This window comes from Oncorhynchus nerka, linkage group LG13 (genome assembly GCF_034236695.1).
Source record: "Oncorhynchus nerka isolate Pitt River linkage group LG13, Oner_Uvic_2.0, whole genome shotgun sequence".
NCBI lineage: Eukaryota > Metazoa > Chordata > Actinopteri > Salmoniformes > Salmonidae > Oncorhynchus > Oncorhynchus nerka.
The window spans coordinates 59,928,906-59,947,972 of record NC_088408.1 but is presented as its reverse complement, the minus strand read 5'-3'; the positions used below and the strand labels follow the sequence as shown (position 1 = coordinate 59,947,972).

At 41.0% G+C, this 19,067-nt stretch overlaps 1 protein-coding gene across 3 annotated transcripts in view; it reads right to left on the bottom strand.

Annotated features, from left to right (window-relative positions):
* LOC115139748 (mediator of RNA polymerase II transcription subunit 27) overlaps positions 1–19,067 on the bottom strand; it is a 115,083-nt gene that overhangs the window by 95,162 nt on the left and 854 nt on the right. For 2 of the 3 annotated variants that reach the window (XM_029677484.2, XM_029677485.2), the window contains exons 1-2: positions 16,725–16,949; positions 4,332–4,476 (exon numbers count right to left, since the gene is read on the bottom strand). In XM_029677484.2, the coding sequence (XP_029533344.1) occupies positions 4,332–4,476; positions 16,725–16,927 (348 nt within the window). In that variant the 5' untranslated portion in view covers positions 16,928–16,949. Of the gene's footprint in view, positions 1–4,331; positions 4,477–16,724; positions 16,950–19,067 lie in introns of those variants that run through there. The other variant, XM_065026507.1, reaches the window with a different exon arrangement.

Sequence of the window (19,067 nt, the reverse complement as noted above, 5' to 3'; positions counted from 1 at the left end):
CTCCATGCGGGGGCAGTCGAGTATTGGGACAAGGGGTTCCTGTCAAAATCCTTTTCGCTCTCGCTCGCTCAAACGCTAGGTCTAGGTCCTATTACTGCAATTTTAAACTGTACAAAAATGTACAAGGCCTTCATGAAGTATTCACACCCCTTTAATTTTTCCACATGTTGTTGTAGCTTGAATTTAAAATTGATAAAATTTAGATTTTTTTTCACTGGCTGACACACAATACTCCATAATGTCAAAGTGTAAATATGTTTAGACATTTTTACAAATTAATTAAAAAAGAAAAGCTGAAATGTCTCCCCGATTTCAGCTCCTTTGTGATAGCAAGCCGAAATAAGTTCAGGAGTAAAAATGTGCTTAACAAGTCACGTAATAAATTGCATGGACTCACTCTGTGTGCTATAACAGTGTTTAACATGATTTTTGAATGACTACTTAATCTCTGTACCCTACACATACAATTATCTGTAAGGTTCCCAGTTGAGCAGTGAATTTCAAACACAGATTCAACCACAAAGACCAGGGAGGTCTTCCAATGCCTCACAGTTGGTAGATGGGTAAAATAAAATAAAAAGCAGACATTGAATATCACTTTGAGCATGGTGAAGTTATTATTTACACTGGTGTATCAATACACCTAGTCAGTACAAAGATACAGCCGTCTTTCCTAACTCAGTTGCCGGAAAAGGAAACCGCTCAAAGATTTCATTATGAGGCCAATAGTGACTTTAAAAGAGTTAGAGTTTAAGGCTGTGATAGGAGAAAACAACATCATAGTTACACCACAATACTAACTTAATTGACAGAGTGAAAATAAAAAAGCCTGTACAGAACAAAAATATTCCAAAACATACATCCTGTTTGCAACAAGACACTAAAGTAATATTGCAAAAACTGTGACAAAGCAATACACTTTTTGTCCTGAATACAAAGTATTGGATTTGCCCCAAGCATAACACATTACTGAGTACCACTCTCTATATTTCCCAAGCATAGAGGTGGCTGCAACATGTTATGGGTATGCTTGTGATTGTTAAGGACTGGGGAGTTTCAGGATAAAAAAAATTACAGAATTGAGCTAAGCACAAGTAACATCCTAGAGGAAAACCTGGTTCGGTCTGCTTTCCACCAGACACTGGGAGACTAATTCACCTATCAGCAGGAAAATAACCTAAAACACAAGGCCAAATATACACTGGAGTTGCTCACCAAGAAGACTGAATGTTCCTGAGAGGCCAAGTTACAGTTTTGACTCAAATATGCTTGAAAACAACCTGAAAATGGTTGTCTAGCAATGATCAACAACCAATTTGACAGCCTGAATCATTTTTTGAAAAAACAATGGGCAAATGTTGCACAATCCAGGTGTGGAAAGCTCTCAGAGACTTAACCAGAAAATACCTACAGCTGTAATCGCTTCCAAAGGTCATTCTAACATGTATTGACTCAGGGGGTTGAATACTTATCTAATCAAGATCATTTTATTTTAGATTTAATTTTTTACAAATAATTAAAAAATATATATATTTTGTGTAGATTGTTTATTAAAAAAGACCATTAAACCCACTTTGTAACAAAATATGTAAAAAGTCAAGGGGTGTGAATACTTTGAAGGCACTGTAATTATGGTTTTTGGCGGATTGAAAGCCTGTATTGTGTCACTTTTTTATTTAAGCTCGTAAAGCTGTCAAGATGTTTATGCATTTGAGCCGATCCAAAAATGATTTTGTTGAGCTTAGACACTTTTCTTTGATGTGTAAATTATTCGATTACTCTTAACTTATTGGAAAAAATGTAAATAAATGCAATTAACTTGTAATGTAGGCTCAGGCTGGTCACTAGATCACCCCGCAGTCATGAGGCTCGGTGCTGGAGGCGCTGCTTAGACCACTGCGCTCCAGCAGTTCACAATGCTCTAGCAAGCACTAAGAATAATGATGATTCATAGGTGTGTCGTTTTTTAATAACTTTGTTTTAAGCCTTCCCCAAACCATAGCCCTTATTAATTCCTAAATTGTTAAACGGAGTTTAACCTTGTAACCACGTGGAATTAATACTGATGGGAAAAAAATCTATACGGTTACATATCGGGATATTATTTTTGACAATATATTGTATCGTTTTGAGATTATCACAATATAATCTTTGCACTAGTTGGCTGTATCTGTACCAAAACGTTTACTTTTCCTTCATAGGTTGTTCTCTCTTTTTAAATCGGGAGTCAATTTATTTTCAGCAATTTTATTTCCTTGACTGATCAAAACTCGTTTTCTCATGGGCTCTCTCATACCTCTGCAGCAGACGCATGTAAGCAATATTTTTTGGAACATCGAATCACAATAAAAATCACAGTATCGAATCGCATTACATATCGTATCGGCACCTAAGTATCGTGACAAGATCGTATCTTAAGGTCCCTGGCAATTCCCAGCCTACTGTTGCCAACCCTTAGTAAACTTTTGGGAAAAAATGGTGTTTGACCAGATACAATGCTATTTTACAGTAAAAGAAAATTGACAACAGAATTTCAGCAAGCTTATAGGGAAGGACATTCAACACGCACAGCACTTACACAAATGGCTGGTGATTGGCTGAGAGAAATTAATGAAAAAGAACATGGATAAAGAGTTACCCGTCTAACACATGGAGTGTTCTTTAATGGAAGTCTCTCCAACAAAATCCAGGTAGAATCAGGAATTCCCAAGGGCAGCTGTCTAGGCCCCTTACTTTTTTTCAATCTTTACTAACGACATTCCACTGGCTTTGAGTAAAGCCACCTTAAATGCACAATTTACACTGATGTCGAGTGGCTGCAAATACTTTGTTGTGCCCCCAGGAATCACAGCTGGAATTGAGTTTGTCCTCTTGATGGCTTCTTTCACAGAATCTGTTATGTGGGCCCTCATGCTGTCCAACACGAGCAATGCCTTGTTCTTGTGAAAGAATCCTCCCGGTCGCTTGCCGTAACACTCCGTATGCCATTCATGCATTAGGCCTTCCGTCATCCATCCTTTCTTGTTGACTTTCATAACAATTCCTCTCGGGAATTTCTTTTGGCATCGTCATGCGTTTAAAAATCAACATTGGAGGAAGCTTTTCTCCCGATGCCGTGCAACTCAGAACAGGTGGCTTGGACCCCTGATTATCTTCTTGGCCTTCTTGCGACACCTGGTGTTGTAGGTGTCCTGGACAACAGTCCGTGTGTACCCAATGATGCGTTTGGCTGAGCGTACCACCCTCTGTAGTTGCCATACAGCGGGGTTGCCATACCAGGCTGCGCTCAATGGGGCTCCTGTAGAACACTGCAAGGGCCCTCTAAGAAAATAGTACTATGACTATGGGTGGGTGAACCGGAGTGGAGAGCTTAGCTTGAGCTTTTCTCAGCTCCAACTTCAGACAGTCAAGTCAAAAAACACAATATGCCAATTAGAAGCCTATTTTTGTGCATTTTAGGGTACTTTTTCATACCACAATACCTTGACCTCAAATTGTGTGCATTGGTACGCTCAATTTGTGCAGGTTGGCAAGTCTGTAAAAGTTTAGGCACAAGCGTGTCAGCTACAGGAATGGGTGCCATCTGTGTAACAGCACAAACCGTTATTCTGTTACCAAACTTTGAATCTGCACTGTTCTTCAAGTAAATGTGTTTTCTGTGGAAATTGTTAAAAGTAGTCCTTGAGTATAGTGGTATGGTTTGTTTAACTTAAAATCAATGTTATTTTGTTTGACAAACATTTTAAAGCAACAAATCTGAGTCTCAGCATCACTCTGTTATCATGGAATTTCCTATATCCTATATGATGACCTTACAAACAATGGGAGAAGTGGCATCATAGCTTGATACATACAGTATAGGCTAATCTATATTACGATATACCGTGCATCTGCATTTTATTTTAAATCCATCTTTACCTTACCTGTTATTTAAGACTTCCAGCATATGCTTTAAAAACTGAATAATTTCCATCATTTAGAGAGTTATTTAGAGTTGCGACAATGGGGTGGTCAGAGATGCTGCACTGGGGGCATATTGTTCACGTAACTAATGCAGCCTGTCATTGTAGGCTTTTAGCTGATACACTGGAAACGTATCCCCCAGGAAACAGAAGCTAAACTTTATCATGTGTTTACCATGCGTCAATCTGGATCAAACAAATAATGTTAACGATGGGAGTGGCTTCACATTGAAGTCCAAGGAAATTGTCCACAAGATTCCAATCTTTGACACATGTAACTGCATTGCAGAAAATACACTATGCCCTAGAATTGAATTCTGGCCTTATAGTATTGTTTCCCTTGTAGCCCAGTAGAAAAGCATGGCCTACCTTGTTAGACCACTTGTATGCCTGAAGGAGCTGACTGTACAGCGGGGTCTTGTCCTGAACTGGGTCCAGACTCAACAGGCCACTGTTGTGAAGGGGATGACTCTCTGAAGGTCTGCCAACCAGGGTACTGAGGCGTTCCAATTCACTACATAAGTACATAGAATAACAGCTGTTAGAATAGGCTTGTATTTCCCTTCAACACAAGCATGGGCAATTCTGATTGGGGTGGGGGCCACAAAAAAATCTGAACTCATTATGGGGGGGGCAGTGGATCGCAGGTCGTTGGTACCCACATCCATACACACACATGCAGTCAGAGCCTAGCATTTTTTTTACAGCTAATTTCCTGCTATTCTATGTGATTTAGAGTGACTACCCTGTTCGGTATTTCAACCATGATTACTACAAATTTAGATATCCGGACTTACTAACCAATCTCCGAAATGTGGGCTAATTGAGTGTGTGTTTGTGTGCGTGTGGGGGGGCTCCCATCCCTGCTTTAAAACATCCAATTGGTTTCTTATTTTGTATTTATCCTTGAACCAGAAAGGTCACATTGCAGATTTCTCTCTTTTACAAGTGAGCCCTGGCCAAGAAAGCAGCATATAGTAAACACAACATAAAACACAACATAAAACATAACAATGAATGGAAGTTAACAGCGCAAAGCCCATAAGAGAGCATAAAAGAGCAGGTTTAAAAACACATGTGCAATTTGTGGTCAGCAGGCCTATAATCTGTCAATAAACATTATCAAATCAGATTAAAATAATCTAGTTTCCAAAATGTATTCCAAGACGATGGGGCAGCTGCCCTAAAATGGCCTTATAGACAAACATGTACTATAAGGATGGCAATCCTGCTAACTGATATAAGTTACAGTGATGTTTAAGAGGTCTTGTGTTTGTTACAAATCTAACTACAGCATGGTAGTGTTTCTAGTGTGTGCAGGTAAAACCATGGGGCATTCATGTAAAGAATATCATCATAGTCCAGCAAAGACTGGACTACTTTTGTCTTTTGTCTACATTTGTCTTTTGACAACATCTGTCTTTTCTAGCTTGAAATAAAACTTTTCCTAAAGAAAAAGCCCAGATTAAGTTGAAGCTTTTTAATGAGCTGTTGAATGTGGGGTTTAAAATACAGAGCTTCATCAAGGGGAAATCCCAAGTACTTGTATGAGGACACCACCTCTATTGGCTTGTTTGAGTGAGTATCTGAGGCAGAGTAGGGGGTTGCTTTGAGCGGAAAAGGGTTGTTGGACAATAAACGCTTCCTACAATTTGAGAAATGCCTTAACTAGTGCGAGATCAGTCCTATAGATAGTGTATATGCAGATGACACGGAGTATACAAAACATTAGGAACATCTGCTCTTTCCATGACATAGGCTGACCAGGTGAAAGCAATGATCCCTTATTGAGGTCACTTGTTAAATCCATTTAAAAACAGTGTAGATGAAGTGGAGGAGACATGTTAAAGAAGGATTTTTATGTCTTGAGAAAATTAAGACATGGACTGTGTATATGTGCCATTCAGAGGGTGAATGAGCAAGACAAAAGTTAAGTGCCTTTGAAGGGGGTATGGTAGGTGCCAGGCACACCGGCAAGAACTGTGTGTCAAGAACTGAAACACTCCTGTGATTTTCACGCCAACAGTTTCCCGTGTGTATCAAGAATGGTCTACCATGCAAAGGGCATCCAGGCAACTTGACACAACTGTGGGAAGCATTGTCGTCAACATGGGCCAGCATCCCTATGGAACGCATTTGACATTTGTAGATTCCCTACCCCGACGAATTGAGGCTGTTCTGATGGCAAAAGGGGTTGCAACTCAATATTAGGAAGGTGTTCCTAATGCTTTGTACATTCAGTGTAGATGTACCTTCTCATCAGATATTTTTTCACACCAGTCATGAATAATGAACAATAATGGCCCAAGAATGGAACTCTGTGGCACTCAAGTATTTAAAGAAAGCTTGTCAGAAGTCATGCTGAAAGAACCAGCCACATTTCATCTACAATGCCCTTGCTGATGGAAGGAGGTTTTCACTCAAAATCTCACGATACATGGCCCCATTCATTCTTTCCTTTACACGGATCAGTCGTCCTGGTCCCTTTGCAGAAAAACAGCCCCAAAGCATGATGTTTCCACCCCCATGCTTCACAGTAGGTATGGTGTTCTTTGGATGCAACTCAGCATTCTTTGTCCTCCAAACACGACGAGTTGAGTTTTTAACCAAAAAGTTATATTTTGGTTTAATCTGACCATATGACATTCTCCCAATCTTCTTCTGCATCATCCAAATGCTCTCTAGCAAACTTCAGACAGGCCTGGACATGTACTGGCTTAAGCAAGGGGACACGTCTGGCACTGCAGGATTTGAGTCCCTGACGACGTAGTGTGTTACTGATGGTAGGCTTTGTTACTTTGGTCCCAGTTCTCTGCAGGTCATTCACTATGTCCCCCCGTGTGATTCTGGGATTTTTGCTCACCGTTCTTGTGATCATTTTGACCCCATGGGGTGAGATCTTGCGCGGAGCACCAGATCGAGGGAGATTATGGTCTTGTATGTCTTCCATTTCCTAATAATTTCTCCCACAGTTGATTTCTTCAAACCATGCTGCTTACCTATTGCAAATTCAGTCTTCCCAGCCTGGTTCAGGTCTACAATTTTGTTTCTGGTGTCCTTTGACAGCTCTTTGGTCTTGACCATAGTGGAGTTTGGAGTATGACTGTTTGAGGTTGTGGACAGGTGTCTTTTATACTGACAACAAGTTCAAACAGGTGCCAGTAATACAGGTAACGAGTGGAGGACAGAGGAGCCTCTTAAAGAAGAAGTTACAGATCTGTGAGAGCCAGAAATCTTGCTTGTTTGTAGGTGACCAAATACTTATTTTCCACCATAATTTGCAAATAAATTCATTAAAAATCCTACAATGTGATTTTCTGGATTTTTTTTCTCGTTTTGTCTGTCATAGTTGAAGTGTACCTATGATGAAAATTACAGGCCTCTCTCATCTTTTTAAGTGGGAGGACTTGCACAATTGGTGGCTGACTAAATACTTTTTTGCCCCACTGTAACACTAAGAAAATCATTAAACCAACAAAAAGCTTTACTTGAAAGGCCTAAGTTTGACAAGCTCTGCATCAATATCTCAGTCTACGGTGTCAAACACCTTAGACAAATCAATGAACAAAGCAACACAATGCTGTTTAGAATCAAGTGCTTCCCAGTATTAGTAACTTTCATGGTCGCCGTAGTAGTGCTGTGCTTCTTTCTAAATCCAGACTGAAACTTGTTCAGGACATTATTGGTGGATAAAAACTCCTTCAGCTACTCACTGACAAGTCAGGGCTCCGGACTGCAGCCATTTAGTCACAATGTGACCCTTTGACTTGTCTGTGCGAGTAAAAAAAACGTAACTGGTAGCATCAGTGCGAGCTGGTTGTCCTTCTGGAAGGTTGGAAGGTCCACAGAGAAACACTGGAGCGCTGTCAGAGTGACCATCGGGTTCTTGGTCACCTCCCTGACGAAGGCGCTTCTCCCCTGATTGCACAGTTTGGCTGGGCGGTCAGCTCTAGGAATAGTCTTGGTGGTTCCAAATGTCTTCCATTTAAGAATGATGGTGGCCACTGTGTTCTTGGGGACCTTCAATGCTGCAGACCTTTATTGGTACCCTTCCCCAGATCTGTGCTTCAACACTATCTTGTCTCTGAGCTGTACGGACAATTCCTTCGACCTCATGCCTTGGTTTTGCTCTGACATGCACTGTTAACTGTGGGACCTTATATAGACAGGTGTGTGCCTTTCCAAATCATGTTCAATCAATTGAATTTACCACAGGTTCACACCAATCAAATTGTAGAAACATTTCAAGGATGATCAATGGAAACAGGAAGCACCTGAGCTCAATTTCGAGTCTCATAGCAAAGGGTCTGAATACTTACGTAAATAAGGTATTTGTTTTTAATTTGTAATACATATGCAAAACATTTGATAAAACGTTTTTTGGCTGTGTCATTCTGTGGTATTGTGTTTAAATTGAGGATGAGGATTTTGGAATAAGGCTGTAACGCAACTAAATGTGGAAAAAGTCAAGGGGTCTGAATACTTTCCGAATGGACTGTATCTTCAAATCATGCAATCCTGCTTAGACATGTTAGATTAAACATATTTATTGAATAGTCTACCATCTCAGTAGTCTGTTACACAGTCTAAAACACTGTGAATTACTTTATAAAAGGTGATTAATATTTTTTTCCATTACGTGATGCCGTGGAAACAAATTGATGCGACCAAACCACAGGCTGGTGACACCAACATAAGCGTTTCAAGGACTTTGGCAAGAACAGAAAGTTTGGAAAGGGGACAGTAGTATAGACTAGAAGGATCCCCATCCTTTAACACTTGGATCTTAAATCATCTAAGAACTTCTACACTAGCCAAAGAAAATCGTGCACATGGCAAATGCATAATATTTTCAATGAAGAGTCCGTTTCTGCCTTTCTTATGTAATAAATTATCCTGCATCAGCTTCCCGGTTTATGTAACGTCGTTTTAGAGGCGCAGGGGTATGCGTCTTTGTTAAGATTTGTGTAGGACTAAAGGAATATTAACTGAACAAAAATAAACGCAACATGCAACAATTTCAAACACTCTACTGAGTTACAGTTCATTAAAGGAAATCAGTCAATTGAAATCAATTCATTAGGCCCTAATCTATATATTTCACACAATACAGAGATGCATTTGCTGGTCACAGATAGCTCTAAAAGAAAGGTAGGGGTGTGGATTAGAAAACCAGTCAGTACCTGTTGGGACCACCATTTACCTCAAGCAGCACGACACATCTACTTTGCACAGAATTGATCAGGCTGTTGATTGTGGCCTGTGGAATGTTGTCTCACTCCTCAATGGCTGTGCGAAGTTGCTGGATATTGGCGGGAACTGGAGCACGCTGTCGTACACGTCGATCGAGAGCATCCCGAACATGCTCAATGGGTGACGTGTCCGAGTATGTAAGCCATGGAAGAACTGGGACATTTTCAACTTTCAGGAATTGTGTACAGATCCTTGTGACATGGGGCAGTGCATTATCATGCTGAAACATGAGGTGATGGCGGCGAATGAATTGCACGACCATGGGCCTCAGGACCTCGTCACGGTGCATTCAAATTGCCATTGATAAAATGCTATTGTGTTTGTTGTCCATAGCTTATGTCTACCCATACTATAACTCCACCGCCACCATGGGGGACTCTGTTCACAACATTGACATAAGCAAACTGCTCGCCCACACGATGCCATACACGCTGTCTATCATCTGCCGGGTACAGTTGAAACCGGGATTCATCCATGAAGAGCACACTTCTCCAGCATGCCAATGGCAATCGAAGGTGAGCATTTGCCCACTGAAGTCGGTTACGATGCAAATTGTAGTCAGGTCAAGACCATTGTGAGGATGACGAGCATGCAGATGAGCTTCCCTGAGACGGCTTCTGACAGAATGCGCATAAATTCTTTAGTTATACAAACCCACAGTTTCATCAGCTGTCCGGGTGGCTGGTCTCAGATGATCCCGAAGGTGAAGAAGCCGGATGTGGAGGTCCTGGGCTAGTGTGGTTGCACATGGTCTTGGATTGTGAGGCCAGTTGGATGTACTGCCAAATTCTCTAAAACTACATTGGAGGCGGACTATGGTAGAGAAATTAATTCTCTGACAACAGCAGTGTTGGACAGTTAGTATGCCAATTGCACGCTCCCTCAAAACTAGAGATAGCATTGTGTTGTATGACAAAACTGCACATTTTAGAGCGGCCTTTTATTGTCCCCAGCACATGATGCACCTGTGTAGGGTTACAAAGGGTTATAAACTCTGGAATTTGTGTTTGTCCACCCACCTCTTGAGGATTGACCACAAATTCTCAATGGGATTAAGGTTTTCCTAGCCATTGACCCAAAATATCTATACTTTGTTCCCTGAACCACTTAGTTATCACTTTTTCCTTATGGCAAGGTGTTCCATCATGCAGGAAAAGGAATTGTTCGTCACCAAACTGTTCCTGGATGGTTGGGAGAAGTTGCTCTCAGAGGATGTGTTGGTACCATTCTTTATTCATGGCTGTGTTCTAAGGCAAAATTGTGAGTGAGCCCGCTCCCTTGGCTGAGAAGCAACCTCACACATGAATGGTTTCAGGATTCTTTACTGTTGGCTTGACACAGGACTGATGGTAGCGCTCACCTTGTCTTCTCCTGACAAGCTTTTTCCGGATGCCCCAAACAATCGGAAAGGGGAATCATCAGAGAAAATGACTTTACCCCAGTCCTCAGCAGTCCAATCCCTGTACCTTTTGCAGAATATCAGTCTGTCCCTGATGTTTTTCCTGGAGAGAAGTGGATTCTTTGCTGCCCTTCTTGACACCAGGCCATCCTCCAAAAGTCATTCCTGAGCAAGCTCTGTACTGGTGGTGCCCCGATCCCGCAGCTGAATCAACTTTAGGAGACGGTCCTGGCGCTTGCTGGACTTTCTTGGGCGCCCTGAAGCCATCTTCACAACAATTGAACCGCTCTCCTTGAAGTTCTTGATGATCCGATAAATGGCCGATTTAGGTGCAATCTTACCGGCAGCAATATCCTTGCCTGTGAAGCCCTTTTTGTGCAAAGCAATGATGATGGCACGTGTTTTCTTGCAGGTAACCATAGTTGACAGAGGAAGAACAATAATTCGTAACCATGGTTGACAGAGGAAGAACAATAATTCCAAGCACCACCCTCCTTTTGAAGCTTCCAGTCTGTTATTTGAACTCAATCAGCATGACAGAGTGATCTCCAGCCTTGCCCTCGTCAACACTCACACCCGTGTTAACGAGAGAATCACTGACATGATGTCAGCTGGTCCTTTTGTGGCAGGGCTGAAATGCAGTGGAAAAGTTTTGGGGGGATTCAGTTCATTTGAATGGCAAAGAGGGACTTTGCAATTAATTGCAATTCACATGATCACTCTTCATAACATTCTGGAGTATATGCAAACTGCCTTCATACAAACTGAGGAAGAAGACTTTAATATTTGTGTCATTCTCAAAACTTTTGGCTATGACTGTACAGCTGATTCTCAAGATCTTGCACACTAATGAGATGCTATTGAGCCCACACTACTACACTGTCTGAGCCAAGGACTACATGCTTTCTGGTAAGTTTTGATTACAATACTGGGTGGGGTGAATATATTTCATCTGACATACATTACTTTTTGTTAACTAGTAAATAGCCTACAGCAAAGTGTGTTTAAATCATTTCTAACCATTTCTGCTAGATAGTTTTTTTCTACCACGTGTGTTTTAGCTTGCTTGAAACTGCTAACTCAGGAGAGTTAATTCACCTGTTTCCATACATGTTTCATTTTAAAACATTTATCTTACAAAGGAGTTGTCTAATCTAACTGCTTAACTTCTTGGTGACAGGGGGCAGTATTTTCACGTCCGGATGAAATGCATTCCCAAATTCAACTGCCTGCTACTCAACCCCAGAAAATAAGATATGCATATTATTAATAGATTTGAATATAAAACACGCTGAAGTTTCTAAAACTGTTTGAATCATGTCTGTTAGTATAACAGAACTTATTTAGCAGGCGAAACCCTGAGGTCACTCTTTTCAATGGGTTTTCATTGGGAATCCAATGAAGGGACCTTCTTGCAGTTCCCAACGCTTCCACTGGATGTCAACAGTCTTTAGAAATTGGTTGAGGTTATTCCTTTGTGTAATGAAGAAGTGCGGCCATCTTGAACGAGGGCGCGTGACCAGAAAGCTAGCTACAGTTTGTTTTCTTCCTGTATTGAACACAGATCATCCCGTCTTAAATTGTATCGATTATTAACGTTACAAAATACCTAAAGTTGTCTTACAAAAGTAGTTTGAAATGTTTTGGCAAAGTTTACAGGTAACTTTTGAGATATTTTGTAGTCACGTTACGCAAGTTGGAACCGGTGTTTTTCTGGATCAAACAAAATATGGTTTCTCTCTTTGTTTACAGAGGTGCTATCCTCAGATAATAGCATAATTTGCTTTTGCCTAAAAGCCTTTTTGAAATCTGACATGTTGGCTGGATTCACAACAAGGGTAGCTTTAATTTGCTATCTTGATTTAATGAAAGTTTGATTTTTATAGTAATTTATTTGAATTTGGCCTCTGCATTTTCCCTGACTTTTGGCCAGGTGGGTCCACAAATCCCAGAGAGGTTAATTATTTATCTGTACATGGAATTGTATTTATTTTTTTTTTAACTCATTTTTATTCTAATCTTTACTGGAAAATGCCACGGGCACTATCTGGATTTGTGATGACATTTCACTGCAGCTAATGTAGAAGGAAAAGCTGTGTACATTTGCAAATACTGTGCCAAATCATATGTGAAGAATGCAAACAAGATGCAGAATCATCTGGACAAGAGCATAAAGTTCCCTCAGAACAAGCAACCTCTGACAAACGTCCCTCTACTCCTATTTGAGGTGAAAATGATGAATCAGACACCTTATTGATAGCAACAGCTCATGGTCCTCCTGGAATCAGAAGGTTTTGACTCAATAGAGAAACATAGTCAGAGAAATGCTGATGAATGTTTTGCTCGAGCTGTGTATGTAACTGGTTCACCTCTGATGCTCACAGACAATGTGCATTGAACTGAAGGCAGTCATCATTTATCTTGGACCACAGAAGGTATTTGCATGAAGGCCGCTTGGTCTAAAGTGGAGGAGTCCTACCCTCACATCATACCCATTGGCTGTGCTGCTCATGCATTGAATCTGCTCCTCAGGGACATCATGTAACTGACAACAATGGATACAAGAGAGCCAAGGAAATGGTTAGGTATGTGAAGGGTCATCAAGTTGTAGCAGAAATCTACCTCACCAAGCAAAGTAAGAAGAATAGAGCACTACATTGAAGCTGCCCAGCAACACCCATTGGGGTGGTGTTGTCATCATGTTTGACAGTCTCCTGGAGGGAAAGGAGTCTCTCCAAGAAATGACCATATCACAGTCTGCCGATATAGACAGCCCAATCAAGAGGATCCTCCTGGGTGATGTATTTTGGGAGAGAGTGGTAAGCAGCCTGAAACCTATAGCAGTAGCCATTGCACGGCTTGCGTGCGGGAGACAGTGCCATCCTGTCTGATGTTAAGACTCTGCTTGCAGATGTAAGAGAAGAAATCCGTACTGCCCTGCCCACTTCACTGTTGCTCCAAGCAGAGGAAACTGCAGTTCTGAAATACATCAAAAAGCTTGAAGACTTCTGCCTGAAGCCCATACACAGCGTACATGTTGGACCCCAAGTATGCTGGCAAGAGCATCCTGTCTGGTGCAGAGATCGACAAGGCCTATGGTGTCATCACGACCGTGTCTCGCCACCTTGGCCTGGATGAGGGCAAAGTTCTTGGCAGTCTGGCGAAATACACTTCCAAGCAAGGGCATTGGGATGGAGATGTAATATGGCAGTCGTGCCAACATATCTCATCAGCCACCTGGTGGAAGGGACTTATGGGAAAGAGCCTCAGATCCACTGTTGCCTCTATCATCCTCCAAATCCCACCAACATCAGCCGCCTCAGAGCGCAACTGGTCCTTGTTTGGGAAACCACACACCAAAGCACGCAAAAGGCTGACCAATACAAGGGTTGAACAATTTAGGCTTTTTGAGCCTGACAACAAGCCATCCTCAACAAGGTTGGAAAGTGACAGTAAAGATGAGGCCTCAGAGTCTGATGTTCAAGAGGTGGACATTGAGGAGGTCCAGGGAGAAGACATGGGAGACTGAGAGGAAGACAATCAAAGCTTTAGTTTGTAGACTCATTTTACAGATGTTGAAAATGTTTTTTGGAGATGCGATGGATCATTGGGGATCATTCAATATTCCCTTTCTTTTGTTGTCCAGTGATATCATCCCATGTGAAGAGTCAACTAATTTAATTAAAGTTAAATTCGTAACTAAATAGTATTTTTTATTTTTGGAAGGCTTTAATCATTTGCAATTATATCTACTCATTAAAGGTAAAATGTTTATGTTTCTGTCGCCATATTATATGGTAAATATAGCCAATGCAAAAAACATCCACAATAGTATTAATATTACATTTGCATATATTTCTGTTAATTCCCATATATTCCTGTTAATTCCCATATATTCCTGTTAATTCCCACCTTTGAATATTCCCCAAAATGTGGAACCCTACACCTGTTTAAGGATCCTTGCAAAAGTAAGAGCCTTGCAAAAGTATTCATCCCCCTTGGCGTTTTTCCTATTTTATTGCATTACAACCTGTAATTTAAATGGATATTTATTTGGATTTCATGTAATGGACACACACAAAATAGTCCAAATTGGTGAATTAAAAATACAAATAAATATTAACAAAAATTCTACAAAAAAATGGAAAAGTGGTGTATGCATACGTATTCACCCCTTTGCTATGAAGCCCCTAAATAAGATCTGGTGCAATTAATTACCTTCAGAAGTCACATAGTTAGTTAAATAACATCCACCTGTGTGCAATCTAAGTGTCACATGATCTCAGTATATATACAGCTGTTCTGAAAGGCCCCAGAGTCTGCAACACCACTTAGCAAGGGGCACCACCAAGCTAGCGGCACCATGAAGACCAGTGAGCTATCAAAACAGGTCAGCGACAAAGTTGTGGAGAAGTACAGAGAAGGGTTGGGTTATAAAAAAAAGATCAAACTTTGAACATCCCACAGAGTACCATTGAATACATGATTAAAAAAATTGAAAGATTATGGCACCAAAACAAACCTGCCAAGAGTGGGCCACCCACCAAAACTCATGGACCATTTAATCAGAGGCAACAAAGAGACCAAAGATAACCCTGCAGGAGCTGCAAAGCTCCACAGCAGAGATTGGAATATCTGTCCATAGGAACACTTTAAGACATACACTCCACATAGCTGGGCTTTACGGAAGACTGGCCAGGAAAAGCCATTGCTTAAAGGAAAAAAATAAGCAAGCGCATTTGGTGTTCGCCAAAAGGCATGTAGGAGACTCCCCAGACCTATGGAAGACGGTACTCTGGTCAGATGAGACTAAAATGTAGCTTTTTGGACATCAAGGAAAACGCTATGTCTGGCGCAAACCCAACACCTCATCACCCTGAGAACACCATCCACACAGTGTGGTGGTGGCAGCATCATGCTGGGGGGATGTTTTTCATCGTCGGGGACTGGGAAACTGGTAAGGGATGGATGGCGCTAAATACAGGGAAATTCTTGAGGGGAACCTGTTTCAGTCTTCCAGAGATTTGAGACTGGAACAGAGGTTCACCTTCCAGCTGGACAATGACCCTAGGCATACTGCTAAAGCAACACTAGTGGTTTAAGGGGAACATTTAAATGACCCAGTCAAAGCCCAGACCTCAATAGAATTGATAATCTGTGGTATGACTTAGATTGCTGTACACCAGCAGAAACCATCAAACTTGAAGGAGCTGGAGCAGTTTTGCCTTAAAGAATGGGCAAAAATCCCAGTGGCTAGATGTGCCGAGCTTATAGAGACATACCCCAAGAGACTTGCCGCTGTAATTGCTGCAAAATGTGGCTCTACAAAGTATTGCATTTTTGGGGGTGAATAGTTATGCACGCTCAAGTTCTGTTTTGTCTTATTTCTTGTTTGTTCCACAAAAAATATTTAGCATTTTCAAAGTGTTTAACTCAAACGATACAAACTCCCCCCATTTTAATTCCAGGTTGTAAGGAAACAAAATAGGAAAAGGCCACTGTATGCCACACCTGTCAGGTGGATGGATTATCTTGAGAAATGCTAAATAACAGGGATGTAAAAAAAAATGTGTATGCACAATTTGAGAGAAGATTTGTGCATATGGAAGAATTCTGGGTTATTTTATTTCAGCTCATGAAACATGGGACCAACACTTAAACATGTTGCGTTTATATTTTTGTTCAGTGTAGAAAAAAACTATTTCGCAGCATTGAGGCACGTTAGACCATTCCTTCTGGGAGTTCAACTTTTGCTTTCACATCAAAGTAATGTGAACTTAGCTAGCTACACGTTTCACAATTTAAAATAGATTCAAAATAGAGGTGCCTACAAGAATGGCAGTATGTTTTGTTTTGCTAGCTAACGTTAGTTGCTATGACAAATTTCACTTGCGCGCGCACACTTTATTTAGCAATGGTCTGTAAGCTAGGCTAACGTTGCGCGCGCACACACCATTTACACTTCAGCTAAGTCATGGATACTAGCTAGTTGGAAATAACTTTTTAGTTAGATAACATTCATTTCTCACGCCTATCGAGCACGCTAACTTGTGTGTTTACAACAAAGATTTACCTAGCTAACGTTAGCACTTAACGTTACAACTACTCACTTCAAGTCGCGATTCACAGACTGCAGGTTATCTTGAAACTCGGTAATAAAAACCTTTTCGCGTCCTTCGAGGGTTTCTTTGTTTTTCATCCCATCTTTCAGAGAGTCAAAAACCCTTGTTACACTTGAACGAAGTGCCTGAATAGCACTTATTGCTTGAGAAAATGCTTCTAAATTCACACCAACGTTCATTGCGTCCGCCATTTTTTTCGCACGCTGAGATGAACGTCGCATAAACACCGTCATCGAGATGCAGTGCGTAGCAAGGGAAATGTAGTTCACGCTTTCCGTGCCTGCTGTCTTCTCATTTGCTCACTGCCAGTATACATTTGCCCATTCAACTACTTCTTAAATAATTTTTAACTACCTTTTATATTGCTGTCTACAAACATTGTGCATTGTCAGTGCCCGTGTCTGTCTGTGACAATAATTTGGCCTCGGATGACCTATAGAAATGTGGAGGCTGTTTACACCCATTGGTCTGTGTGGCCACGCATCAGGACCATGGACAGCTCAACTTAGTGTTCTTCCATGGGAAGCCCCCTTAGGCTTTGATGTTGTTACTTCAATTACACCCATCCAAAAGTGGCAAATTAAGGGTTTTGGCTGCTTTTTAAAAATGTGTTTTTACTATCCAGCTTAATTGGGTATTAAGTAGGCTAATGTAATTGTCAACAATGTAAATAGCATAAGTTAGTTTGCTAAAGTTATACATAAAAAATATATAGCCAATTTTATAGGCTATATATGCAATATATGTTTTGCTCTGAACTTGAGTGGCCAAATTAAAATCAACCACGGGCCAAATTTGCCACACGGCTCCCTGTTTGGGGATTGGTTGTGGTAGATTTTATTTGGCCACCCAAGTTATCTGAGCTATGTATATATCCTATAAATTGGCTATATATTTTTTCTATGTATAATTTTCACTGTAAAATCACCAGGAAATCAGCTCAAATGGATTTTAACTTTGGAAATCCGTTCCCAATTATTCCCACGCATCAATAGAGGCATATGCGATCGTATCTCAATGTAATCAAGGTTTGAAATGATTCTGTTTTTGTCAAATCCTATATCTGTTTGGGATTCTTGCAGTCAACTTGCAGTGTACAAATTATTTATAACTATGTTCTGGCCGCTGATCATCCGCTCAAGAGAAACCGTTACAAAATTGGGGACGCCTGCACTGTGTTGAAGATGCATGCGCTATGCTTTAAGAGCCATATAGGAACTTCAAGTTGTTTAACTGTTAAACAGTGTTGTGTTAGCCTATTGCTTAGCGAAAACTAGAGATCCTTATGTCTGCCTTGAGTGATTTTTGAGCTGCTCCTTTAAGCAGGACGGGTAGCCCGATCGGCTCATGGGGTGGTTATATTTCTGACCGGTAAAAGTTGCGTACCTGCTTCACACACACGTAGTTTGCAAATCAGATACTGAGAGCTAAATGTGGAAACGAGAAGAGAGCAGGAGAACAATGGCAGGAGGGAATTGATGAAATAAGCGAGTGTGTTTATGCATAGGTGAAAGTGAGGTCGAGAGAGAGAGAGCGAGAGCGAGCTCTTTCCTTCTGCCCTTGAGCGCCTAGGACAAAACCGAAATCGCAAAAAGTAACGGAACATTAATTGAGGCAGTACCACTTCTGGAAAAAGTATTGAAATATAATATATTTCGAACAAGAAGTCAACTATTGTGCGTACGGGATGTATAGGATACCATCCTAACGCACTGCTTTCCTCAAAGTCTAAAAACAGAAGGGAAACAAACAGAATGGGAGAGCATCTCATCTAATCCTCTTACAGAAGGGAATACGGTCACGTTAAGCTTTATTTCAACGACGAACCAATGCTGAGGCTTTTGAATGCTGATAACACTTTTGCAAAGGATGCACCCATGACAGAATGATCATATTTTCCCGGAGCAATTTGGTAAGTGTTCGAGTTCCACCGTGAACATAGAGGATAGTAACTGTTGTAACCGTGCACCTTCAAAATTGTATAGGACTATAATGCTTATAATCTTGCAACCAGTGACTTGCTACAGTTGTTTCTTATAACCAAGCATTATAGCCTACATTTGAAGGCAGCATTAGGCTACACACTTCAGATAATTTCAGAGGTTTGGAAAGAGCATCAACGTAAAGAACATCAGTTGTCCACATTATTGGACAAGTCCAAACATGATACAAGTTGATCAAATTAGTTATTTTTATTTGCCAATTGTAGACTACAGCCTAGGTCTGTCACCATCTGCCTGTGAGAAGTTCTCGACAGTTATGATACCTCTGATGGCAATAGTTGGCAAAGCCAAGAGCGCAACAGACATCCGTCTGTGGGGACGAGGGTAT